This window comes from Myotis nattereri (assembly GCF_964212035.1).
Source record: "Myotis nattereri genome assembly, chromosome: 2".
NCBI classification, from domain to species: domain Eukaryota; kingdom Metazoa; phylum Chordata; class Mammalia; order Chiroptera; family Vespertilionidae; genus Myotis; species Myotis nattereri.
The window spans coordinates 165,713,955-165,741,465 of NC_138076.1; the positions used below are offsets into that span (position 1 = coordinate 165,713,955).

At 42.4% G+C, this 27,511-nt stretch overlaps 1 protein-coding gene across 2 annotated transcripts in view; it reads right to left on the bottom strand.

Moving 5' to 3' along the window:
• DIP2B (disco interacting protein 2 homolog B) overlaps positions 1-27,511 on the bottom strand; it is a 238,357-nt gene that overhangs the window by 60,998 nt on the left and 149,848 nt on the right. Inside the window, exons 4-7 of one of the 2 annotated variants that reach the window (XM_081082637.1) lie at positions 19,341-19,466; positions 4,780-4,992; positions 1,928-2,080; positions 1,402-1,524 (exon numbers count right to left, since the gene is read on the bottom strand). In XM_081082637.1, coding sequence (XP_080938763.1) covers positions 1,402-1,524; positions 1,928-2,080; positions 4,780-4,992; positions 19,341-19,466 — 615 coding nt within the window. The remainder of the gene's footprint in view (positions 1-1,401; positions 1,525-1,927; positions 2,081-4,779; positions 4,993-19,340; positions 19,467-27,511) is intronic. The other variant, XM_081082638.1, reaches the window with a different exon arrangement.

Sequence of the window (27,511 nt, forward strand, 5' to 3'; positions counted from 1 at the left end):
TGAGGTTATTATTGGCATGAGCACCTTGGACATCAGTGCACTGAGAAAGATCCCCTTAGCTCAATGAGTTCACTGACCCTTACAGAAACAAAAGTTCATCTTAACCTCATGTGTCAGGTTGCTTGTTGCTTCCTGCTGCATAAAATGGGTGCAGACCAGATCTAGGCTACTCATGTGCCGATTTCCAGTAACAGGTCTGATGTGGTCAAACCCTACTATTAGTCTCAGGATGTAGAAATGGAGTACAAAGCTACCAGGACTTAGTTCTTTTGACAAAAGCTTTTGTTAGGTAGATCTATTTGTCACCTAGCTTCAGTAATTATCAAATGGTCACTCCTGGTTCATCTATGCAGCCAAGGTGTTCCCCTCCCAATCCTTCCTACACATCATATGATTTCATCCACAAATTTTTTAAATTACTGAATGAATAAATCACTATCACCACTTCCTCTATGAAGCTTCCCCTAACCATATGGATGCAACTGATTTCTTTCCTTCTCAAACTACCTGTATTAGTTGATACATATTTAATGGCTAAACTTAGTTCTCACATGTATGTATTTCCAACAGGTCTAAATTGTAAACAACATAATGAAAGAAGGAAGTTGACTGTATTTGGATTACCTTTTTCACCATTTACCACATTATCTTTTTTTTTTTGTATAATATATTTTTTATTGATTTTAAAGAAAGGAAGGGAGAGGGAGAGAGAGAATCATTGGTCGGCTGCCTCCTGCACGCCCTCTACTGAGAATCAAGTCTGCAACTCGTCATGTGCCCTAACCAGGAATTGAACCATCACCTCCTGGTTCACGGGTTGATGCTCAACCACTGAGCCACCCCAGCTGGCCTAACACATTCTTTTTTTATTTTTACTCTTTTATATTTTTCTCCTTTATTGATTAAGGTATTACATATGTGTCCTTATCCCTCCTCCCCATGCCCTCACCACCCTGGTGTCTGTGTCCATTGGTTAGGCTTATATGCATGCCCACGTTATCTTAAAGAAAGCAGACATATATATGTGTTGACTGGCTGATTTAACAAAAAGGTCTGTTGTATCAAAAAGACTGGGCAAACTTTTGAGTCTGACATTAGTATTCTAGGATAATGCCAAATATAAATAATTTTTCAAATAATGTATTTGGGAAAGTTCCAAATTTCAAAGAGCATATTTTCAAGGATAGTTCAATGCTCCATAGTTATCTCTTTGCTTTTCTCTCCCCGCCCTCCCTTCCTATTTTTCATCTGAGATCTAAAATATAAATTATCCTTAGGGGAAAAGAGCAGAAAACTATAAACTCGTTCAACCCAAAATGATGCCTTGCTTATCCTTAAATCCTATAGTACCTGACATGTAGTAATTGCTTAAGAAATGTTTGTTTATGGTACTAGTACTACTACCTTCCACAATTTCTTCAGAGTCATCCACAAAAAATTCTTTTAAGGGAGGCCTTTTGGGTCGTTTCAGAGTGTTGAGAAGCTGTTGGATTTTTGTGGATACTCTGCTACTGACCGGAACACCTATAAGGGAAAAAGCGGTAAGTTAAAATTAATTGATTTCAGGGATATTTTAGTTCATCAATTCTCTCAGGAGTTTTTATTTCTAATGATTTTTGGCCTTTTCCCACAGTCTCATCCTATTTCAACTGGGACAAATAAATAGAAATATGTCCATGACAAGTTTTGACAACGAAGAATAAATATGGTGCTATTATTAATATATTGCTTAAAGATTTCACCTACTCTCCCTTTTCTCTTATGGCATTCTTTTCTTTTTACATATTGAATTTTTTGTCCAAAGTATCTTTTGAGAGTACAGACTAAGTCTGAACAAGTGTCAGTGTGGCCACAGTGCAGGCTGCTGAACAGAATGTGCTCAGGATGACTTGTGCTACTGCATTTCTACTCCATAAAAGCTCCCTACCATCAGCTGTATCCATAAGGCTGGACCTGTTGGATCCTTTGTGCATGCCTTTAACTATCCCGGAGGGGGGCAGATCAATATTTGCTGGGCGTATTGAGGATGATGATGATGAAGAGGTAGTTGTAGTGACGTCAGGGGGAGCAGAAAAATTCTCTAAGAGGGGAGAAAACAAAATTTAGAATTATATTACATTCGCAGTAAAATAAAGAATTTTTAAATCTTTTTGTTTGTTTGTTTTGTTTTGCTTTGTTTTTAGCAAGGAAGAAAACTATGGGAATGAGCTCTTGCAAAACAACCTGTGAAATCAAATTCTACCAGCAAGATATAATGAGAGCGCAACAGGTTAAGCCAGGGCTTATGAGCTTTCCCAAATTATTAAAAAAAAACTCGAGTAGTCTTAGTAAGATCAAATCCTCTAACAAATGTTACTCAAAAACATGCTTTTCTATGTAGAAAGACTAGTAGGGAACCAATATTACATAAAAATAATCCTAAATAAAATAAAAATTATAAATGACTTCAAAATGAAACCAAGTGAGTATGATTATATAGCTACTAATATTCTAGTCTGTTGAGCATTTCTTCATATTTATGTTGGTTTATCTGTAATATTTCTTCTTCCATTGAAGACAGAAATAGTATCTTGAGAATGGGTCAGATCACTCGAGTTTCCAGATGAAGAAAAACAGATAGGTCTACTTTTAATTTTTATTAATCGACCCATAGGTAACTTGGATCTACTAGTTACAGACCAGGTTCTTCCCTTGCTGTAAGCATGGTTAGTGTTACTGTACTCTGCTTCATGTATGGGTTCTTAATATAAAGGAACTGAATGTCATAAATTGGAAGAGAGTCATTCAACAGGGATGTGTTACAAAAATGTAGAAGAAGAAAACATCTGGAGAAGTAAAAAAACGAAATTAGAAGAAGTAAAATATACAATTCACAAGAATAGTAAAAAGCCACTCAAAACTATAAACAGGGAAAAAATAATAATACAAATAATTTCTAAAATCAATTCGAAAGTAAGGTCTCTATGTCCCAAACGTCTATAATTACTAGTTTAATAGTTTTCAAAGTTTTAAATATAGTACTAACTATAAATAAATAAATAATAAATATAGTACTAGCACAAGTATATTGCAGTAAATCTCTTCTGTAGGATAGTGTGGTAACAAGTGTTAAAAACCTGCATTTTTATTATAGAAATACATCCTAAAGACATAATCAGGCAACTGCACAAAGTTCTGTGTTCATGAATGTTCACCCCAACACTTTTTATATTAGCAAAAAAATGTATAATACTTAAATGTCCAAGATTGGGGAAGGGCTAAATAAACCAGGACATGGCCATACAGTGGCATATTTTGAAACCATAAAAAAAAAAATAATAGTATAATTCTATATTAATGATATAATAGATGTTTGTGATAAGAAAAGCTGATTATGAATGTTGTTTAGTGCAATTTCATTTTAGTAAAAATAAAACCTACATACTTGTATGCAAATAAAGTCTAGAAGGATATATGATAAAGTAATAATACTAAAGTGTTATCCATGGAAAAGTAGGTTTCTAAATTATTTTACTTTTCTTTTATCAGTATTTTCACATTTTTCTATCGAAACGTTAATTACTTCTTTTAAAGCAAACATGCAAAAGGTAATAATGTTAGATAAAATTGTTCTCTTTTAGACCAATGTGAAAATAAAACCTGACCCATCAGGACTGTTGCTGCCTCTTCCAAATAGAAGAGGCAGTGAGACGCTCACCTGTAGCTGCTTTGGGAGGTCCCGTGAGTTACAGGGCAGGGTTAAGAGTGCAGGACAAATCAGTGCTATTGGCACTTGGCTTTTAAATGTAGTCAATCATACCCTCAAGTAGCTATTGTCGTTAAAAATTATTGGTTCGAATTAAAATTTTTCCAAGTTTTTCTTTTTATTTAATAAAATAATACAGGTGCAATCTCCCTCCTGGGAGAATACCCACACCTTCCCGCTCCCCTTTACTCTTCTCTCTCTTAAGCTCCAAGGACCCTTTTCTTTTGCCCTGTAACTTTCTAAATAAGTTTCCTCTTATACGTTGAAAAAATAAAATAACAATATATATAAGGTGATAAAAAGGTCACTGATAAGAAAATTAAGACACTGATTGTCTAGAAAAAAGAGAAAAGTATAACAGACACATGATATGATGTTCATATACTTCACTTAGTGTGTGTACCAACCAATTAAGCAAAAGCAGAGAACTGAGCTGTATCTTTGTTTGCAGATGTCACAAACTCTTTAGAAACACACACAAAAGAACATAAAGCAGAGCCAAGCAAAAGCTACATACACACCATACAGGTGCATAGGCAACACGTAGCAGCTCACAGAGTCCCATCCTCGGGCTGCACACTCCAGTTGTAGCAATAACACAGCAGCAAGGACCATAAATCCAGTCTTCACGCTAAAGACAAAGGGCCTGACTGAAACTCAGGTTCAATGGTTTTTGTTTGAGAGAACATAGATAATAATCCTGGGAAAAATCTAAGATGTTAATATTTTAACACCTTTGATCAAATGGAATATTCTTCAACAGGGATAAACCCTTGCTAAGACTGGTGTTATATCTTGCAGCTTGAGTATTGCTTATGGAAATAGCTATGGCTTCAGGTGGGCAATACTATGCACAAAAATGCAGACAAATGTATTGCTGGTGTTTCCTTCTTTGCTTCATTAACTGCCATGTTCTTTCTGATTCTACTTTTTAGGCCACTCTGAAAAACCTAATACAGATCATGAACTCTTTTCTGAATACTGGGAGCCAAATGGTATATGATTTGGGCTTCTTGGGTAGACCCAGCTCCTACCTATTCGAGTATTGGCAAATACATCAGCTAGAGACCCACTGGTTCCTTTGACCTCTCCATGGGACAGCGTAGAAGATGCGGATGAAGAAGTGGACGATCCCTGAATTGAGCGGTTGATCCAGGACTCCGCATTCTGTAAGCTCTGTTGTAAGGCAGCAGAGAGCGCAGCTTGGCGTCTCAGAGAGCCCTCATCCTCGGAGGCCGAAGACGTGTCTGTGTGGAATTAGAAAAAAAGTTGTTCTCGATCCTGCCTAGAACAGAGACCTTTCACTTTTTGCTCATTGATCATACATTCAATTTTGACACCAGCAAAACATTCGCATTCTTAAGGTAAACTAATATGGCAAGCTTCTCCAGAATCACAAGGAAAGGTCTACGGACCAAAGCCTGTAAAAATAAAAGTCTAAATCTATAGGTAACTTTAAGTTATTTTCTAAAAACCCATTTAGAACATTTAAACTTCACTATTTTTCTGATCTGCGTTTAATCAATATCTATGTTCTTTGGCTTATCTTACTTATGTTCAAATAATTCTGAAGTGCTCAATCTCTTAATGATAGAGCCCTATGATCAGATGCTACACTGATTTCAACAAGTACTTTTTTTTTAAATGAATGTTTACTGAGTTATGTTCATCTCAGTGGGTTATATGTTTTATTTATTTATTTTTAAATATTTATTTTATTGACTTTTTACAGAGAGGAAAGGTGAGGGACAGAGAGTTAGAAACATCGATCAGCTGCCTCCTGCACACCTCCCACTGGGGATGTGCCTGCAACCAAGGTACATGCCCTTGACCGGAATCGAACCTGGTAGCTTTCAGTCCACAGGCTGATGCTCTATCCACTGAGCCAAACCGGCTAGGGCTCAACAAGTACTTATTAATTAATGTTTACTTAAAAGGAAATAATCTTGATAGGGAGATATAAAAACTTATTTTAATTAACAACAACTTAAGTGTCAGTGAGAGGCTGGGGAACTGATGTGGAATAAGAAAGAATGCTTAGCGCCTCAAGGCATTCGTGGTTTCAGCAGAAAAAGACAGCTGGTCACTTGGCACAGGTAAGCTTTCCAAACATGACAGGAGAGGGCACTGATCTGTGTTTCTCTCCTTAATTCTCAGAGGAGAACTGTGAGAAATTCACTGATGTCTGTATTTAGCCTGGCCCTGACTTGAGAAAAATAAGGCCTAAATTAGAAAAGCATATTGAAAAAAAAAAAAAATCAACCAAATATAGGATAGCCAAGGGCAGCAGAAGTCAGGGATTTGTTCCAGGGCTCCAAGCTGATGAGGCACACAAATTGAGGGGCATTTGGTCTGATGTGAGACAAACCCTTTAAATGATTTTAGAGGTTATAATTTATGGCCTGTGGATTGAATTTCATTCATTTTTTTAAAAATTAAATGTTATGTGATTAGTCCTGTTGAGTTCTTTCCTATAATTCAGGTGAAACTGTAGGTCCATGTTCTACTTTGGCTCAAAGAAGTAAAGAGATAACACTGCAAGTACCGACAATGGAAATATGAACCACAAAAGACTAATTTAATCTAGAAGTCAAATTCTGCAAGTCCAGAGCAAGAGAGAAAGTTTATCCTTGCTTTCTGCTCTGGACTACCTCCAAATTATTACCTCATATTGAAGAAGATATGAGGCCCAAGACTGTTTTGTTTTGTGATGTGTTTTTTTACAATGTACTACATAATCACTATACATGCCAGGAACTATATCAGGTTCGGGGGACCTTGAGATGTACGAGTTCTTATGAGACAGGAAGGGCCCTGAAAAGGCTTACAGTCTAGCACATGAGAGACACACAGCCTCAGACTGTTCCACAGGAATACAACAGATGCTAAGAAATGGGGTAAGCAAAGGGTTTCACTCCAGGGACACCAATCCAGTTGGGATTTCAAGGACTTCTATGTAAATGGAGCAAAGACTTTGAGGAGATAAGGGGCACCAGGTGAGGCTGGAGAGGTAGACAGTGACCAGACCTCAAAGTGATAAACAACGAGGTTCTTTAAAGGGCAAAGAGATCTATAATGCAAAAGGAGGATTAAAGGAAAATATAAAGAAACATAATAGCATCTGTCATGTTTTAAGGAAAGCATTTTGCATAACTTCCAGAAATTATTCTAACATTTCAGCTGTACGTTGGGAGACAGATTTCTAACTTTGCAAATATGCTAAAGAAAAGGGGGGAGGGGGGCTGGGACAGGTGAACCTGACCCTTAGAATAAAGTATTTTTAGGGTACAGATAATAGATCTCTGGATCCCATAAACTCCACTAGATACTGAGGCTATCTTCACTGAATCATTTATTTTAATCTGTATAAGTCTAAAATCAGAATAACCCAATTTTCAAAAGATAGTAAAGGCAGTATTTTCATGATTAAGTTTATGGAAAACTGGCTTATGTTTCTATATTGAATTAATTATGTAATTAGGTATATTGTTTCAATTCAATTTCCTCATTGGCCTGCAGTCCTCCTCAGAGTGTTTAGTGACCACGACTGTAGGCGGCTTGGCATAGTTTAGTGGGGAAAACATGGCTCTGGTGTCGGTCTTCCATGTGATCTCTGGGGTCCACCCCTTACTAGCTTTGTGACATGTGGGTAAAATTACCCATCTGAGAAGCCTGGCTGTTCAGCCATTCAATAAATACTACTAAGCACTTCACTAGTTTGATCGATATAAAAAGATGAGCAATTAGTTATGAGAAGCAAAAAGTTGGGGAGAAAGAAGTGCCGGGTAGAGGGAAAGCTGGGAAGGGACAGAAACAATCTTTGAAGATCTGAAAGAAATTAGACCTGCTGCAGCACAGGATGCAAAATCGGTAGTGAAGAAAGATGAGGGTGGACAAGTGAACAGCACTGGGTTGCTAAGGGCAGTGTAAGACGTGCTAAGAAAACTGGCTTTTATGCAAACTGCAGTGGTAGGCCAATGAAATGAGTCCATACCCAGAAAGCAGCCCCAGCAGTGACAGCACAATAGCAGGTGGAAAATACACATTAGGTCTCCTTTTCCTCCCAGAATAACCCACCCTATGTTACCTCACACGAAATATAAGCACTTCTCTGAGACTGTATCTTTTTAAAAATAAAAACGAGCTCCCTTAAATATTTATGTTTCCCTGGCTGGTGTTGCTCAGTTGGTTGAGCATCGTCCTTGCACCAAAAGCTTGTTGGTTTGATTCCTGGTCAAGGTACATGCCCCAAGGTTTGGGGCTTAATCCCCAGTAGGGGGCATGCAGGAGGCAGCTGATTGATGTTCTCTCTCCCTCTCCCTCACCCTCCCACTCTCTCTAAAAGTCAATTAAAATATATTTATACTAGAGGCCTGGTGCATGAAATTCATGCACTCGGGAGCGGGGGGAGAGGCCCTCAGCCTGGCCTGCACCCTCTTGCAGTCCAAGAGCCCTTGGGGAATGTCTGACTGATGGCTTAGGGGAGCGGGCCTAAGCTGGCAGTCAGACATCCTTAGCACTGCCGCGGAGGCGGGAGAGGCTGCGCTCACCAGCTATGAACCGGGTTTCTAGCTGAGCAGCACTCCCCCTGTGGGAGCACACTGACCACCAGGCGGCAGCTCCTACGTTGAGCATCTGCCCCTTGGTGGTCAGTGTGTGTCATAGTGTCCGGTCATTCCACTGTTCGGTTGATCAACAATCCTGTCACCCAGAAAATTGCAATGAATTAATAGAAATTCAGGGAAGATTAAATGAATATTAATAGAAATAAAGCTATCACTTTCCCATTGATTCTGCTCTGGTTGAACATGAACTCACAAATGTTTATCTGTTATAACTAAAGTCCCTTACCTAAGCTCTTGTATATGATGAGTACATCTACACAACACAAGACAATTTTGAAAACATAGTTTGCCCTTCAGTTTGTAACTGATATGATTTTAACACAGCATCACTTTTAAAAAAATATATATTTTATTGATTTTTTTTAAAGAGAGGAAGGGAGAGGGATATAGAGTTAGAAACATCGATGAGAGAAACATCGATCAGCTGCCTCCTGCACACCCTCTACCGGGGATGAGCCCGCAACCCAGGTACATGCACTTGACTGGAATCGAACCCAGGACCCTTCAGTCCGCAGACCGACGCTCTATCCACTGAGCCAAACTGGTTAGGGCTTAACACAGCATCATTTAATACTGATCACCAGAAGTCTAACCTCCATTTATAACCAATTAGGAAACGAACATTCTAAGGAAAGAAAAGCCCTGAGTTTACTAACTGTTCTTAACTACTGTAGTATTTTCAGTCTTTAGCCATGTGTGGAAATGACTTCCCTCTTCTTGGTGGAAAATATATTTATTATATCTAAAAGTGTTTATTAATTAATAAATTTAATTTATAAATTGAATTTAAACACCCACCATATCCACTCCACTCCTGAGAGATGAAAGCAAACCTATACAAGGACTTGTACATAGATGTTAATAGGAATTTTATTTGTAACTAGAGGCCCGGTGCACAAAAATTTGTGCACTCGGGGGGGTCCCTCGGCCCGGCCTATGCCCTCTTGCAGTCTGGGACCCCTAGGAGGATGTCCACCTGCTGGCTTAGGCCCGCTCCCTGGGGGATCGGGCCCAAGCTGGCAGTCAGACATCCCTCTGGCAGCCTGGCAGCCCTCAGGGGATGTCCACTTACCAGTAGGGAGCAGACCTAAGCTGCAGTTGGACATCCTTAGTGCTGCTAAGGAGGCAGGAGAGGCTCCAACCACCACCGCTGTGCTGGCAGCCATCAGCCTGGCTTATGGCTGAGCAGAGTTCCCCCTGTGGGAGCGCACTGATCACCAGGGGGCAGCTCCTGCATTGAGCATCTGCCCCCTGGTGGTCAGTGTGTGTCATAGTGACCAGTCATTCCCAGTCATTCTGCTGTTAGGGTCAATTTGCATATTACCCTTTTATTATATAGGATAGAGGCCTGGTGCATGGGTGGAGGCTGGCTGGTTTGCCCTGAAGGGTGTCCCGGATAGGGTGGGGGTCCCCACTGGGGTGCCTGGCCAGCCTGGGTGAGGGGCTGAGGGCTGTTTGCAGGCTGGTCAAGCCCCTTTTAGGGTGGGGGGTCCCCACTGGGGTCCCTGGCCAGTCTGGGTGAGGGGCTGAGGGCTGTTTTCAGGCTGGCCAAGGCCCCCCCCCTGCCCCCCCACCCCGGGCATCAGAAGCTCCCAGCCTCTCCTTTTCTTCTTTTCTTTTTTTATTCTGGGATTTATTTACCTTCTATAATTGAAACTTTGTAGCCTTGAGAGGAGCTCAGAGCCAGCCAGGGAGGGCAGGAGGCAAGCTTGGCTTCCTCTATCGCCAGGGGCAACCCAAGCCTCCTGTTCGCTCCAGCTCCATGGCCACGGCCTGCTGAAAGCAGGTATCTGGGGTTTATTTACCTTCTATAATTGAAACTTTGTTGCTTTGAGTGGAGCTCAGAGCCGGGCCGTGGCAGGCGGGAAGCTTGGCTTCCTCCATCATTGGGGCAACCAAGCCTCCTGCTTGCTCCAGCTCCGTGGCTGCCAGGCACCACCTTGGTTGGGTTAATTTGCATATAGTCGCTCTGATTGGCTGGTGGGCATGGCTTAAGGTGCAGCGAAGGTATGGTCAATTTGCATGTTTGTCTTTTATTAGTGTAGATAACTAAAAATAGGAAACAGTCCAGCTGGCATGGCTCAGTGGTTGAGCATTGACCTGGAACCAGGAGGTCACAGTTCGATTCTTAGTCAGGAAATGCCCCCAGGTTGTGCATTCAATGCCCCGTGTGGGGCATGCAGGCAGCAGGCAATCAATGATTTTTCTCTCATCATTGATGTTTCTCTTTCTCTCTCTCGCTCTCTCTCTCTCCCTATCCCTTCTTCTCTGAAATCAATAAAAAAAATTTTAAAAAAAGGAAACAACCCAAATATCCATCAACAACTGAATGAGTAAATTGTGGTGTATGTATATGATGGGATACTAATCAACAGCAAAAAGGAATAAACTACAGTACTGATACACACAAAGTGAATGAATCTCAAAATAATTACACTGAGTAAAAGAAGCCAAACCTTCCCCCCAAATCCCCATAAAGAAGTACAACTGTATGATTCTATTTATATAAAATTCTAGAAAATGCAGACTAATGTAGTGATAGAACACAGATCAGCGGTTACCTCACAAGGATGGGGAGAGGGGGTTACAAAGGGATCATGAAGAAACTTGGGGGGCTTATCTTAATCGTGGTGATGACTTCATGTGTTTCTGGGCCAGAAATATTCTTTAACTATGTGCTGTTTACATCTATTACAATTTAGTAAAGCTATAAAAACTAATTTTAAAAATTGTGAAACTGACACCTTGGTGAGAGAATGGCAATCTGGAAGTCAGTCTACACAACCTGAGGCAAAGAAAGTTTCTCTGTAGGCAAGGAAAAAGTTTAAAGTTTAGGGAAAAATTTTTAGAAACCCAAGAGGAGACAGCCAAGGAATAAAAATATATATGGAAGAGAAAATGAAAAGGTTAATTCTGGAAGCAGGCCAATCTGAAACTACCATGGGCAACAATCCTGAGCAACTTAATTGAGCACCAAACCCAAAGTGGGTGCATGCTGATTCACCAGACAAGTGTTAGGGAGACTTTCAGAACTACTGAAGGGATTTTCACATCCCACAATAATCTGTCTCTGCACAGAGAGCTGGCTGGGACTGAAAATCACTACCAAGAGCCTAATTAATTAGCAAGAGGTCCATGAGGTGCCTGACCATTAAAATCCAAACTGGGATACTTCTGAGAAAAGGTGTACTCGCTATAAATAATTACTCCAGGGTCATTTTTCTAGATATTTCTCCATATCTATGAAAAAAAGTTTATAAAACTAATCAATATTACAAATAATAGTGGGTGACAGATCCCCCCCCACTTACTGCCTATTTGAAAGTTAGCTCAAAACATGCGATTGTTAGAGCTCCAAAATTACCAGAAAATATTTACTGACAATATGGTAGAATGAGAGGCAATATACCAAGTGGTTTAGAAAATGGGCTTTAAAAGTCTGACTGATCTGGACTTCAATCTCAGCTCTGCACTAAGAGCTGTTCTTAGGGGTCTTTTTTTTTTTTTTTTTGTCCCAGGCCTGCTGGAGTAAAAGGAGCCTCACATCTGGGCTAGGGGAAGTGGAGGAGGCGGCCATGGGCTTTTAGAACTCAACAATACCAGTAATTAGCATAATCTAATCACTTTGCGCTTTGTGTCTCTTAAAGTTGTCTTTGCTGTGTATACAAACTACCCCCCAACTCAGAGGCTTAAAAACTGTTTTCAGTCATTTATTGCTCAGTTTTGCTCTGGTGGGTATGGTTAATCTGTTTCCTGTGCTAAATTGCTAGGGTGCTGAGTGGCTGCTGGAGTACACAGGACAGCCTCCCCTATCTGGGGCCTTGGTGCTGGCTGCAGGCTGGGGTGCTTTGGTTCACCTCCATATGGCCTCTCCCTGGGGCAGGAGAGAAGAAACCAGGAAAATTCCTTGGCAAGTGGAATGGGAATCCTGAGACAGATAGCTGAACAAACTGACCTAGCAATTTACAGCCAGATACAGAAGATCACCAGGGCAGAAAGCCCCAGGTGCTTAGCAACGGGCAAAACTGGCACAGCCCTGGCCTGCAGGGTGGCCTTTCCTCCCCTAATCATGCGGTGGAGACCCCCTGACCTTTCCTCCTTAGAGATAATATCTAGGCCTTAATTTTATTTCAGCTCCAGGCCCAGAAAAGCAGCAAAACCTGATGGATGGGGATGCCAGGACCGGCAATGACTAACTGTTACAAGACCGGCAATGACTAACTGTTACAACTGGCCCTGAGGAGGGCCAGCCACACTGTGTAGGTTCTTGACTTCGTGCAGGAAAAAGTTCACAACATGAGTCCAGGTAAATTTTAAAGGACGTTCATTATAGCTGAGGACAGTGAAACAAGGAAGAGCTGGAACAATGAGCCTAGGCTGGGCTGCTTTGGCTCACTAAGGAGTCAGAGAAAAGGGGCCCTTGGGGACAGGTTCAGGGGTTTGCCCGGATGAACTGCTACCACTCATTGCTGACCTGATTACAAACCTTATGAGGTCCCTTAGAGTTTAGGGGATGCATGCCTGTGGGGGAAGAAGGGGGTGGGGGAGGCGTGGGCGTGCTCTGTTCTTAGGGGTCTTAATTCTTCTGTTTGTTGTTCTTCTATGAATTCTCTCTCACGGTGAGTGTTTCTATTTTTGGATGGTTTGCTCACATTCAGCGGGTCTATAGCTGTGGGAATCCCAAGCTCCTAAGCCGAGGTTGCGTGTGTGCCCGAGGGTTATGACCAGCCTTTATGTTAGTTCTCAGCAGATCAGATACAACGGTGAAACTTAAATCCTGTACCCACTGACCACAAGTACTTAGGGAAGGTGCCTGCCTCTATCATCCCAAGGCCAGGTACAAGTCAAGCTTTCATGACAACATCTTCTTTTGCTGGCAGTTTAACTTTTTCAAACTCATTCTTCTGGTGGAGATATAAGCCTCCAACCTTATATAGGTCCAAGGTTTTATCTTTTCTACCCTTTATGGTAACTAAAACTTAGATCACTACTTTACTGCCTCCCTTCTCCCAGGGGAGCCAAGTGTCCCCCATCTCACCCTTCTGATTTTCGGTATCTTTCTCTTGCTCCTGTATGTTATTTAAAATGAAGCTGGTTTTATTTTATCTAGCACTTCTAAAGGTATGTTTTCTTCCCCCAATTTCTAGGAGTTTTCAGGTTATCTAATTGATTACACAGCTAGAAACAGAAGTTAGGCAATTTATAGAACCTATGAACCTGTTTTCTCATCTGTAAAATGGGATAGAGGATCATCGAGAACTGAAAATGGAAAAAAAAAAAAGTTAAGTACTTTAGCCCTTTCACTAGTATACAAAGGGTACACAATAAATGGTAACTATGAAATTACTTTTATTGGCAAACCTTAAATTTTACAATTAGCTATTGAAATCAATGAATTCAATCTGTTCGAGTGGGTTTTTATTGTGCTTTGGGTTAAAGAATATTGAGTTTTACTAGCTTCCCAAGTAATTGTGAACTGTTGCTGGTAACCCTTACTAATAATGAAAGTATGCTATTAAAATGATCCAAATTTATTAGAGCATATTTATAGAGGTCTGATTTGCCTGCTCTGTTTATCATGTGGTTTTGAACAAATTAAAATATTTAGAAAAAAGCTCCCCAACTTGGTAATTCTGACCGGTTATCTCTTTTAAGTTCAAATTAACTGACTGATGTGTATTTTGGGCTATATGTTCTCAGAAGGCAATAGTTATTCAATTTGTTTAGAATAATCCCCATCCCAGTACCATGCACACATGAATATCTATTAAGTAAAGAAAGATTTCCCAAGCATGAGGCATTAGTAGAGTGAAAAACAAAGTCAAGAACTAGGTTCACACTGGAGTACATTCAAAACAAAGTCTGAGGCTTAATTGCTGTTTGACCTGAGGTAAGTGACTGAACCTGCTTCTTTCCTTGCTCTAAAGAAATCTGCCCTTCCTGCCTCATAGATGCTCATGAGGAGCGAAGGGGCAGGACAGCCACAGGTACATGGAAGTCTTTTATGCACCATAACATACTGTAATTCCATAAAGCACTGTCAAAGCATGTTAAAGTATAACAATATTCCAGTCTGTCCCCCCGTCAGAGAAGCACAGCGGTAAGATTCTCCTTGTCTGAACCACTGCGACAGTCACTTTCAAGCAGGGCCCGATGTGAGACTAGACCTCTAAATTGAAGCTTAGTTTCTACCCACGCCAGTCGAAATAGCTTACTGTGTTTTGGGGTCATGTTGTGATTTATTTGACCATCCTGGTACCCTCAATGCAGTGTAGGGTAAGTCCACCTGGGTGCAGAAAAAGCTTAGAGGGGAAAAACATATGCTGCGGTTTTTATATTGTGTTTATTCGTATGAATGAGTAATAGTTTTACACAAAGAACCTCCACAAAGAAAGAGCTGAGGTAATTGTCTCATGACATTGGTAAATGATTTCAGCACATAAAGGGAACTGGATGGCAGTGATTCAAGCAGTTTAAAAGGACACAGACACTAAAAGTACCATGGGGTGCTACCAACTTGGAGAATTTAAATGTTTCAGTCCACAAAATAGAATTCAGTGTACGTATCAATCAGTAAATTTTAGGTTGACTGACACTTTACTATTTGAGAATGATTTATAAATGAAAGGCAAATTATTTCCCATTCCAACTATTTACCATATTTTCTCCTTAAATCCTTTTTATTAAATCCCTCTCCCAACTAGCTCTAAATTGTCATCAAGTCGGTAATTCTAATTTTATGTGCTGAGGGGCCCCTCAAACAAGCTGACTGGCTAATGCACTCAAGCAGGTATCCCACAACTAGGTTCACACTGGACAGCACATCAGAGTGAGGGCACTGACCGCTCAAACATTCTTGACCTGAGTGATGTGTACTGTGACCTCTTAATGCAAAAAGAAAAATGTGACTAAAATACGATGAAATTTGAGATTAATTTTCCCCTTCAGGAGTGGCACAACTTTTCTAGAAACAAAGTCAAAGCAAGTTCATTTTTTATAGCTGCCCAGAACCTGTGTTTTTTTGATATAGCCTTTAACAAGCAATATTTAATGTCAATTCTCTTCTTCCTCCCCGTCCTTGTGTGAAGACTCGATATTCTTCTAACTACCATTGTTTCAAGGGATACCAGAGTAGATATGCAAGATAAAATCTACCTGCCATCCCTGGGTTAGTCCGGAAGACAGTGACAGGGCTTTAAACTGCAACAGGAATAGGCGACAGCTAAGTCTCTAACTGGCTCTCAGAAGCTTGGAGAGAATGGATTCTGAACCCTAACTTGGGAACAGCAAATTCCATCCTCTAAACTGAAAGGTGCTAACAGACGCCTTATGACACAGGTCTTCCCACGTCCCCTCACAGTATTTGTGCTAGGCATGTGTGTAATTGTAAACTGAGAGCATCAAGATCTAGCTCCATGTGGGAACTGTGAGAAATCACTATGGAGGGGAGAATTCATCTTCTATTTGAAAACACTGATGTTGAAACCAAGGGTCCTTATGATTTTGATTAAATTTAGTTTTAAATTCTAGCTCTGGAAATTCATTCATATTCCCTCCCCTCCCCTCCCCTTTCTTTTCTCCTCCTCTTCCTCCTCCTCCTCCTCCTCCTCTTCTTTTTTCTCTCTCTCTCTCTCATAGACCTAGCCTTTCCCTCTAATCAGCACCTCACCACCACCACCACTCAAGGTATCAGTAGACAGTAGCTGGACCATGGTCACATGGTCTGGACCTCTGCTAGGCTAAAGATAACATCTCAACCCAAGTTATGTTTTAGTTCCTGAGCCTTAATATAGAAAGACCCCTGGTTACTTTCCCATGACACCGAAATCTCGGAACTGTCCTCAAGACCTGAAGAAATGATTCATTACCCTTACCTCACCTCTGACCAATCAGCTCCCCAACCCCTAAATCCATGGTGTTTTGTGATTTTGCCCTATATAATCTGTAAACTACACGCCATCAGATCTTTAGCATTAGCTCTCCATATCTGGACTGGTCAATTAAATATTAAACTATTTTTATTTCGCCTGCCCAGCTTGGCTCAGTGGTTGAGTGTCAACCTATGAACCAGGAGGTCATGGTTTGATTCCAGGTCAGGGCACATGCCTGGGTTGCAGGCTCGATCCCCAGCGTGGGGCATGCAGGAGGCAGCCGATCAATGATTCTCTCTCATCATTGATGTTTCTCTCTCTCTCTCTCTCTCTCTCTCTCTCTCTCTCTCTCTCTCTCTCTCTCTTTCTACTTTTCGTTCTGTACTGAAAGCTTCTGCTCATGCATTTTTTTGGGCCAATGCTTGCAGGCAGGTGGACTCAAGGAGAAACATTGGGGTTCCCGTAACAATGCCCCTAAGAGCACATAAAGAGTTTGCATATGCTATTTTCAGCCATCCCCAGAAGAGGAAATAAATGAATAGGAAACCATTTAAAGGTCTTAGGAGAGAGGACTGAATCTTTACAATCATGCAATTATTAAAACATGTAAGGTGAATTGACAGTTTCCTGAAATATGTTTTTGTTCCAATTAGGACTGATTCATTAGGCAGGAATAAACTCCATGTAATTTTTTCATGGAAAAATGTATAGGGTACTATCCTTTTTAATGTTAAAAAGCATGAAGTAACATTTTATGAATGTTTAGTGCAGCATATGATACTGTGTTGTAATGATTACCTGCTAGAGATTACTTGAGTACATAGGATCAACTAAATTCCAGGTGCAGGAACTTTAAATACAAAAACAAAAACATGTAAGGTGATCAAGAACATAAAGCACATCTTTAAGGCTGTAGACAGAGTGGAACATTCGGATTTAGAAATACATGAATTCCAAAGGACTATGGTCTCATTCAGCCACAAACAGCCGAGATTTGTTTCTAGGGTTGGTAAATTCCCCTCAGGCAGTGACTTTTGTAAAAGGGGATAAAAAAGGTTTCCATTTCTTCCGAGCATTCGAGCATTCGCAAGATCCTCTGCTGCACTCTCACATTTAACCCAAGGCCATGAGAGCAGACTATTTACTCTGAAACTGCATTTCTTTAATACAGTTCTGGAGAGGATTGTTTCTAAGAACTAAGAGTCACATTGCTCTCTACCCTTTGCCATTTACTACTACTGAACCCTCAGCTGCGCTGTAGCACAATCTGCCAACAAGGAACAGTCACAACTGAGAGCCCCCTTTGTCCCTGAGAATCCAACTGCCGTATGAATGCGGGAGGGAAACCATCCAAGATTTCGAAGGAGTGGGTTGGAAGTATGCATCACTATAGACACAAAATGTCTTATTGTGATGCTCGGCTAGAGGTATCCTGAATTTCGTTTTGAGAAACACTTGAAGCCACAAAGCTATTTCTCTTTCAAACATACTGACACCACAGATGTAAAGAAAAAAAAAAAAAGCACACACAATTAATGAGCCCACAGCATACCCAAATGCTCTGAGAAGTTAGTCAAAACCTAGGAGAAAACTTATTAATATGAACATGGACCAGAGATTAGGATCAAGTGTGAACAGCTCAACTTGACAGCTGTGAATCAAAATCAACCACAACAAAGCAACCTTCCTGGGAATCTCCCCAAGAGACACAGTAAGTAGTTTAGATCAAAACAAAACTGGGAAATCTTTTACCTAAAGATTTCAGGGACACAGACACTAACTACATTGAGGTTCTAAAATAGATTTACTGGCTGGCCAGTGTGGCTCAGTGGTTGAGTGCTGACCTATGAACCAGGAGATCACAGTTTGATTCCTCGTCAGGGCACATGCCCAGGTTGCCACCTTGATGCAGGAGGCAGCCAGTCAATGATTCTCTCTCATCACTTATGTTTCTATATCTCCCTCCCTCTCCGAAATTAATAAAAAAATAAAATAATAATAAAGAAAAGGATAAAAATAAAATAGATTTACTATCTGTAGCCTCAGAGGCCTATACAGAGATTTTGGTAGGGACATCTAAAAAAAGTTTTTTAAGTTTTTATTTATTTATTTATTTTAATATATTTTATTGATTTTTTACAGAGAGGAAAGGAGAGGGATAGAGAGTCAGAAACATCGATGAGAGAGAAACATCGACCAGCTGCCTCCTGCACACCCCCTACTGGGGATGTACCAGCAACCCAGGTACATGCCCTTGATTGGAATCGAACCTGGGACCCTTCAGTCCACAGGCCGACGCTCTATCCACTGAGCCAAACCGGTTAGCGCGTTTCTTAAGTTTTTAAAAACTTAAAGATTCTGAATAGACAAGACAACTTCAAGTTGTTCCAGCTGCGCCTCCAATATGAAAGTGTAATTCTTACATTTACTTTAGGGGGAGTAAGAGTTGTCTGGGAAATAGGAACGGGATGAAGACACTTGGTTCCCACTGATCTCATGACCCTATTATAGAAAGTGATTCTTAAAAATATGTAAATGTATACACAATATATTCACACACACACACTCACACTCACACACACACGTTTTCAGACCTATTACAACTTTACCTGACTGTCTCCCATCATCATTAATGACACACATGTTGCCCCAAGTCTACTTACTCCTATGACTGTAACAGAGACAAAGTACCTGAATCAGGAGTATAAATTTGTTAGAGAAATACAGGACTATTGGTCATATTTTGAATGTCCATGAAAATAGCTATTTAACCAGAGAAGAGCTGTGTTAGCCTGTATATATTTATGACATGATTTTGGAGGAATAGCAATAATATGCCAGAAATTCCGAAGGAGAAAAAATCTTTTTTTAATAGCTTTACTCTTAAGGCCTCTTATTGTGTGCTGTTTACAATGCAACAACCAAAACAAGCCCCCATCAGTGGGTACTCTCACACACCTCTGATCTCCAGTGTGTACCCTCATACACTTCTGATGAGGAGGGGAGAGTTCTGGCTCCTACCTCAGAAAGAAAGACTAGAACTTATCTCAGGAACATCAAAGTAGCAACTGTCAGAGGGAAAGATTCTGACAAACTTACCAGGAGGCGTGCAGGCATCCGCAGGAGACTGGACAAATGTGGACCGCCTTTTGGTTGGCATGGGCAAAGCCATTTTTTGTTCTTTATGCTTTGCCAGTGCGGCCTGAACGGCTTCTGTGTGAATATCTGAAAGAGTAAACATTTGCATTTATCAGCTCCTGGCTCTTAAAGTATTTTACTTCTGTGGGCTGACCTATCACTGCCTCAACGGTAGAAAAGGGGATGTTTAGGTGATTTTTATTTATTATTTGTGTTAAAATATAAAGGCTGATGTTACTTGTTCGTCATTTTGGCCACAAAAGAATTCAGCTCTCCACCTGAATGTCTAATTGGAATCTTAAAATTAACATAACTAGACAGAACTTTTGATTCTCTACTCCTACTCCCAAACTCACTTTACATTTCTACAAAATCAGACCATACTGTACACAGTATTTTGGATTCTGCTTTGATTTTTTTTTCTCTTACACAATCCCACTGAGGTAGGTAACAAATGAAGTGACTCCCTAGTTCTCCTCGAGCAATGGGCCCAATCCCCATGCAAACCATCCTTAAAAGCCTGTCTGTAATATATAAATGCACCCCTTATAAGGCTGGAACAAGCAGATCCTTTGGGGCATGGGGTAAACTCTGCATCAAAAAACTACAGGTCCTAGAGTTGAGTCACTTACTGACACTGCCTTCGAAAGGAGAAAAGTCCTTGAAGTTCAGGGTTGAGCTCCCCAGAGCTCTCTCCCCCTTTCTAGAGATTTCTCATTTGTTCCTTTGTTTCTATGATCTACCCTAGATATTTAAGGCAGCCTGAGTTGTCCTGTTTCATTCAACAACAACAACAAAAAGTCTCACTAATTTAACTAGAAACATCTTTCTGGGTAAATATAGACCTACAATAATTTTAAGGGCTGCATGGTAATTCACTGTATGATGTTCCATAATTGTTTAAGCAACCTTATTTCCAATTTTTGCTACTATTCATAGCAACTATTCACTGCAAGAATAAGTTAGTATTCTCACTTTATCACCCATGTTCAATCCTATTTCCTTAAGATTAATTCCAACAATTGCTGAGGTATACAGGATTTTTCTCTTACATAGCTACAGTACATTGATTAAAATCCAGAAATTAAAAATTTATACAAACTATTATCTAAACCACAACCTATATTCCAAGTTAGCCAATTGTCCCAATAATGTCCTCTATAGTTTTTTTGCCTTTTTCCCTGATCTGGGACCCAATACAGTATCACACATTTAGTTGTCATGTCTCTTTTTAACCGGGAATAGTTTCTCAACCTTTGTCTCTCATTACCTTGACATTTTTGTACAGATTGGTTATATTGCAGAATGTTCCTTAATTTTGTTTTTGTTAATACTTCTTCGTAATTGTTCAGACTGTGTACTTTGGCAGGAAGACCACAGAAGTAAGGTGTCTTCTTGAAACATGATGTTAGGATGCATCTGCCTTACTACTGGTGATAGTAACTTTGGTCACTTGATTAAGATGGTGTCTGCTAAGTTAATTCACTGTATAGTCACTATTTTTCCCTTTAACTAATTTGTGGGTGAATACTTTTGAAGCTAGATAAGTGTTATATACTTCATTAAACTTTCACCCACTAGTTTCAGCATCCACTGATGGTTCTTGGATGAATCAATTATTTCTATAATGATTATAAAATGGTGGTTTTATAACTCCATCATCCCTTCTGTATTTATTAGTTGGTATTCTAAGAAATATTATAATGGAGATGAAAAATTCCTGTTGCCTAGCATTGTAGCGCAGCACATTACTCACATGTTTGTGGTGATGCTGGTGTAAACAAACCTACTGCCCTACCAACTGAATAAAAGTACAGTACATACAATCTACACTAATAAAAGAGAAAAATGGTAATTGGCATACGGCGCTACCCTTTTCATTGGCTAATCAGGGCTATATGCAAATTAACTGCCAACTAAGATGGCAGTTAACTGCCAACAAAGATGGCGGCTAATTTGCATATGTAGGCACAATGCAGGGAGGCGAAAGGGAAAGCAGGAAGAAGCCCCCTGCCACTGACAGTGATCGGAAACCCAGGGGGGAGCTAAGAGCTGGGGGGCAGGGCAAAGGCGGCCCCAGGGCCGCCTTTGCCCTGCCCCCCAGCCATGATCGGAGAATCAGGCGCCTTTGCCGCCCTGGCCAGTGATAGCAGGAAGTAGGGGTGGAGCCAGCGATGGGAGCTGGGCACGGTCGAAGCTGGCAGTCCCGGGAGCTAGGGGTCCCTTGCCTGGGCCTAAAGCGGAGCCCACGATCGCGGGGCCGCTGCCACTGCGGGTCCCCGCTGCCCGGGCCGGACGCCTAGGCCAGAGGCGTTAGGCCTGGGCAGGGGTGGAGCCTGCAACCGCGGGGAGCTGAGGGGGGCGGAGCCGGGGATTGGGGGGATATGATGGTCCCCTTGCCCAGGCCTGAAGCCTGGGTCAGAGGCGTCAGGCTTGGGCGTGGGGGAGGAGCAAGTGATCAGAGGGAGATGGGAGTCCCCTGCCCAGGCATGATTCCTGGGCCAGTGGCCTCAGGCCTGGGCGGGGGTCAGAGCCAGTGATCGGGGGGAGATGGGGGTCCCCTGTCCAAGCCTGACACCTCTGGCGGAGGCGTCAGGCCTGGGCAAGGGGCCGATCAGACGATCGGAGGGTGATGGGGGTCTACGCCTCTGGCCGAGGCATCAGGCCTGGGCAAGGGGCAGAGCCAGCAATCGGAGGGGGCTGGGGGCAGAACCAGTGATGGGGGGAAATGAGGGTCCCCTGCCCAGGCCTGACACCTCTGTCAGAGGCGTCAGGCCTTGGCAAGGGGCCAATCCTGCGGTTGGAGGGTGATGGGGGTCAAAGCCTGAGGGCTCCCAGTATGTGAGAGGGGGCAGGCTAGGCTGAGGGACACTCCCCCCCTCCCCCACACCCAGTGCACGAATTTTGTGCACCGGGCCCCTAGTCATGTATAATACATAATATCGGATAATGGAAATAACTATGTTACTATTAATATGTATTTAGTATATTGTTATTTTAGATTGTACTCTTTTTTATAAAAAAAAGTTTGTTGTAAAATAATATTCTGTGCTACCCAGGCACAGTCTCATACATTTTGTGTTCACTGTGTATCTTGATTGTATTGTTTTCTCTTGTGCTTTGATTTAATCTCATGTTGTTCTGTACAGTAACATGCTGTTCAGGCTTGTAGCCTAGGAGCGAGAGGATATAACATACAGCCTAGGTGTGCAGGAGGCTATACCACCTAGGTTTGTGTAACTGTACTCTGATGTTTGTACGATGATAAAATTGCCTAACAATGTTTCTCAGAACATATCCCTGCCGTTAAGCAGTGCATGACTATATATCAATATGGACCTACTGATCCTCATTTTATTCCATGACTATTCTGTTACTATTGCTACTTATTTTGATGCTGTGCTAATATTATCCCAGATTTGCCCAACAAGAGCCCCTTCAAACCAACTCTTATGTCCTTTTGAAATATTCCTACCATTTTGAACAATTCTTTATTTTCTGGCACAAGATGCTTCAGGCTCATATGGTCCGTTCCCTGCTCCAGCACTAAAATTACACATTTCTCCAAGGAGCCTTGGCTCTTCTTAGTGGAGAATGGTACTTAGAACCAAGATCTTACTATTGGAAGTGCTCTGTGCTATTGGGGTATCTTTCTTCTAAGCCCTTCCAAAAATAAAGTAACATAAATATAAACATAAATATTCACACATATATCTACATCTATTTCATCTATATTAAAAACCATGAGTTCATATTAATACCTCCAATTCCAATTAAACACCACAGAATTCATTCTAATCTTCCTCCATCCCATTTGTAACTCCATTCTCTAACACAGTGGTTCTCAACCTTCTGGCCCTTTAAATATGGTTGGGTCATGTTGTGACCCAACCATAAAATTATTTTCATTGCCACTTCATAACTGTTGCTACTGTTATGAATCGTAATGTAAATATCTGATATGCAGGATGGTCTTAGGCAATCCCTGTGAAAGGGTTGTTCAACTGCCAAAGGGGTCATGACCCACAGGTTGAGAACCGCTGCTCTAACAGTAAGAAACCTGGTTCACAATATCCTCTATATATTTCACTTGTTCACTCAGTCCTACAATATACAAAAAGTAGCTTTGAAACTGCTATCCTATCTACCTATATAAAAGGCTAATATGCTAAGTGTCCTTCCGTTCATCCGGGGAATGACATCAAGTAGCAATGCCTGGCTTTCTCTCCCTAGTGATGACTAGCCTCCTTGCAGTTTCGTCAGCCCAGGAACATGACTTGCTTTATAGCCAGGTGCAAACACTTTACACTGTAACCAAATGTCTGTGAAGCGTTTTCCCATGCCTCCTCTCATTTGATCCTCACAGAAGTCCTGGAGTAGGTAGATAGGAGACTCAGTGGAATCCTATTTTCTTTTCATTAGCCAGAAAACGAAGATTTAGAAAGCTTAGAAACTTGACCTGACTGAAAAGAAGAAATGGTGGACCTTGAAAATGACTTCAGGTTTTCTTACTGCACAGAATATAGTCAAACACTGCTGCAGTTAAATATTTTACCCTTTGTTCTCCCTGAGTGATCAACAACAATAATCTGCTTTGTGTTGATATTTACTGCTGTGTTGCTGACAATTACCTGAAAAAGAAGTTGCGGTGCTTCACTGGGTTGGAAAAAGTTTAGCTAAATCAGAAAGCAGGTCTAGTTAAGCAAGTTTATTCTATCCTATCTAATAAAAGAGAAACAGGGTAATTAGCGTACGACCGCTACCCTTCCCATTGGCAAATCAGTGAGATATGCAAATTAACTGCCAACCAAGATGGCGGCCGACAGCCAGGCAGCTTGAAACTAACATGAGGCTTGCTTGCTTGCTTCAGTGACGGAGGAAGCCAAGCTTCCCCACCAGCCTTGCCGGCCTCTCAGCTGCACTCTAAGCAACACTGTAACAAATATAGAAGCTAAACAAAACCCCAGAAATCTGCTTTAGTCCCGGGCTTCAGCCAGCAGGATCGCAACATTGTTTCAAACACAGAAGGTAAACGAAGGCCAGAAACCTGCTTTCAGCAGCGGAGGCCTAAGAGCTGGAGCCAAGCCTCAAAGCTAAAGCTGGCCCAGAATTAAAAAAGAAAAAAAAGAAAAAAAGGAGCAGTTGGGAGCTTCCGTCACCCGCCAGTCTGAAAACAGCCCTCAGCCCCTTACCCAGACTGGCCAGGCACCCCAGTGAGGACCCCCACCCTGAAGGGTGTGTGACCAGCTGCAAACAGCCACCATCCCCTCACCCAGGCTGGCCAGGCACCCCAGTGGGGACCCCCACCCTGATCCAGGACACCCTTCAGGGCAAACCAGCCGGCCCCCACCCGTGCACCAGGCCTCTGTCCTATATAGTAAAAGAGTAATATGCTTCCTGGCATCGGGATCAGCGTGACAGGGGGCAGCACCCAAAGCCCCTGATCGCCCTGCAGCTGTGTGTGTGACAGGGGGCGGGGCCACAACCTCCCTATCGGCCCTGCTCTGTTCGTGACAGGAGAAGGCGCCCCAACCCCCTGATCAGCCCTGCTCTGTGCCTGATATCCCCAACCTCCTGATTGCCCTGTGGCTCTGTATGTGACAGGCTGTGGTGCCCCAACCCCCTGAACGGCCCTGCTCTTTGTGTTACAGGGTGTGGTGGCCCCCCCTCCCCCCAACGGGCCCTGCTCTGTGTGTGACGGGGTAGAGCCATAACCTCCCCATCGGCCCTGCCCTGAGTGTGACAGGGTGTGGCGCCCCAACCCCCTGATCTGCCCTGCTCTGTGTGTGACAGGGGGCGGTGCCCCAACTCCCCTATTTGCCCTACCCTGTGCGTGACATGGGAGAGCTCCCCAACCCCCTGATGGGCCCTGCTCTGTGCATGACAGGGGGGAGCTCCCCAACCCCCTGATCGACCCTGCTCTGTGTGTGACAGGGTACGGAGCCCCAACCCCCCTGATGGGCCCTGCTCTTTGAGTGACAGGGGGCAGTGCCCCAACCCCCTGATCGACCCTGCTCTGTGTGTGACAGGGTACGGAGCCCCAACCCCCCTGATGGGCCCTGCTCTTTGAGTGACAGGGGGCAGCGCCCCAAACCCCTGATTGGCCCTGCTCTGTGCATGACGGGGGTGGCGCCGCAACCTGCCCATCGACCCTGCCTTGAGTGTGACAGGGGGCGGTGCCCCAACCCCCCAATCGGCCCTACCCTGAGCGTGACTGAGGGTGGCATTGCAACCTCCCGATCCGCCTTGCTCTGTGCATGACAAGGGCGGCGCCCCAACTCCCCAATCGGCCCTGCTCTGAGCCCGACCACGGGCTGCACCTAGGGATTGGGCCTGCCCTCTGCTATCTGGGAGCAGGCCTAAGCCAGCAGGTCGTTATCTCCCGAGGGGTTCCAGACTGCGAGAGGGCACAGGCCGGGCTGAGGGGTCCCCCCTCCCCCCGGAGTGCACAAATTTTTGTGCACTGGGCCTCTAGTATATATATAAAAGGCTAAGTTGACTCACACATGCGAGATACATATTAAGCTCTCGCTGGCTCTAATCGCACGTGTGTGTTTTGATCTATCATTGTTGATCGTGAATTTGGTTGACACTTCTATTACAGAGAAAGGGTGAATAGTGTTATTAAAATATTTCTTCTAATTAATTTCCTTTCAATGTGCACTAATTTGTGCACTAGGCCACTAGTATTACCATAAAAATAATTTTTTTAACTAGAATTCAGTATTTGTTTGCAGTTCTTTTTGTCTTTAGTCTGAGTTAAAATACTGTGTTCAAAGTCTATTTGAGTTATTTCTTACCCTTTCCCTCTTTGGTGTGGTTATATTATTCTACTGAATAATACAGTTAGGATCGTTTGCTTTTTTACATATTCCATAGGTACTTCCCTACATATTCCAGAGGTACTTCCCAATGGTGTAGTTAAACAATATAAGAACTATACATCCCTCTCCTCTAAAAAAGAAAAATACATCTGGTCTCTTCTCTAGTTCCTGACACTAAGCTCCTAAAACCCTTGTAATTTTGTGAGTGATAGGAGTGTCTTCAGGCTGGGGGCAGTTCACCAGAAAGATCAAGCCATAATTAGAAGGTGGGGCCCAACCGGTGTGGTTCAGTGGCTGAGCATCAACCCAGGAACCAAGAGGTCACGGTTCAAAGCCTGATCAGGGCACATGCCCAGGTTGTGGCCTTGATCCCCAGTAGGAGGCAACTGATTGATGATGTTTCTTTCTCATCAGTATTTCTATCTCTCTATCCTACTCCCTTCCTCTTTCTCTAAAAATCAATAACAACATATTTTTTTAAAAAGAAGCTGGGAACCTTCAACCTTACCCTCCATCCTCCCGGGATGGGATAAGGGCTAGGGATTAAATGACTAATCATTTAATAAGTATGCCCATGTAATGGAACATCCACAAAAACCCTAAACAAGAGGGTCTGGAGAGCTTCCTGGTTAGTGAACACATCCACAGGACAACAGGATGGTGCATCCCAAACACCAAAGGGACATAAACTCCCTGGTTTGGAACCCTTTGGACCTCACCCTATTTACCTTTTTTATATGGCTGATCATTTGTAGCCTTCATAATGAACTGATCACAGTATTTCCCTGGGTTCTTTCTGTAAGCCGATATAGCAAATTATCAAACCTGAGGAGGGGCTCATGAAAACCCCAATTCATAGCCAGAGATGTGAATACATGGAAACCCACTACTTGTGACTGACATCGGGGGGAGCGGGTCTAAGCTGTCAATCGGACACCCCCTGAGGGCTCCTGGACTGTGAGAGGGCTGTAGGCTGGGCTGAGGGACCCCCACTCTCCCCCACCCCGAGTGCACAAATTTCGTGCATTGGGCCTCTAGTTATAAATAATGATGCAACAAAGAGCCTCATGCAATTATATTTTTATACTGATGAGAGTATATCTTCGTGGTAAATTCCTACAAGTGAGACTCCTAAATCAAAAAGTGAATATATTTTTAATTTTGTTACATCTTGCCAAATTCCCCTCCAGAAGAGTTTTATCATAGTGCCTTACTACCAGTAATGTATAGGAGTGTCTGTTTACCCATAGCCTCACTTTCAGAATGTGTTGTCTAGCTTTTCTGTTGTTGCCAATTTGGTAATTGAGA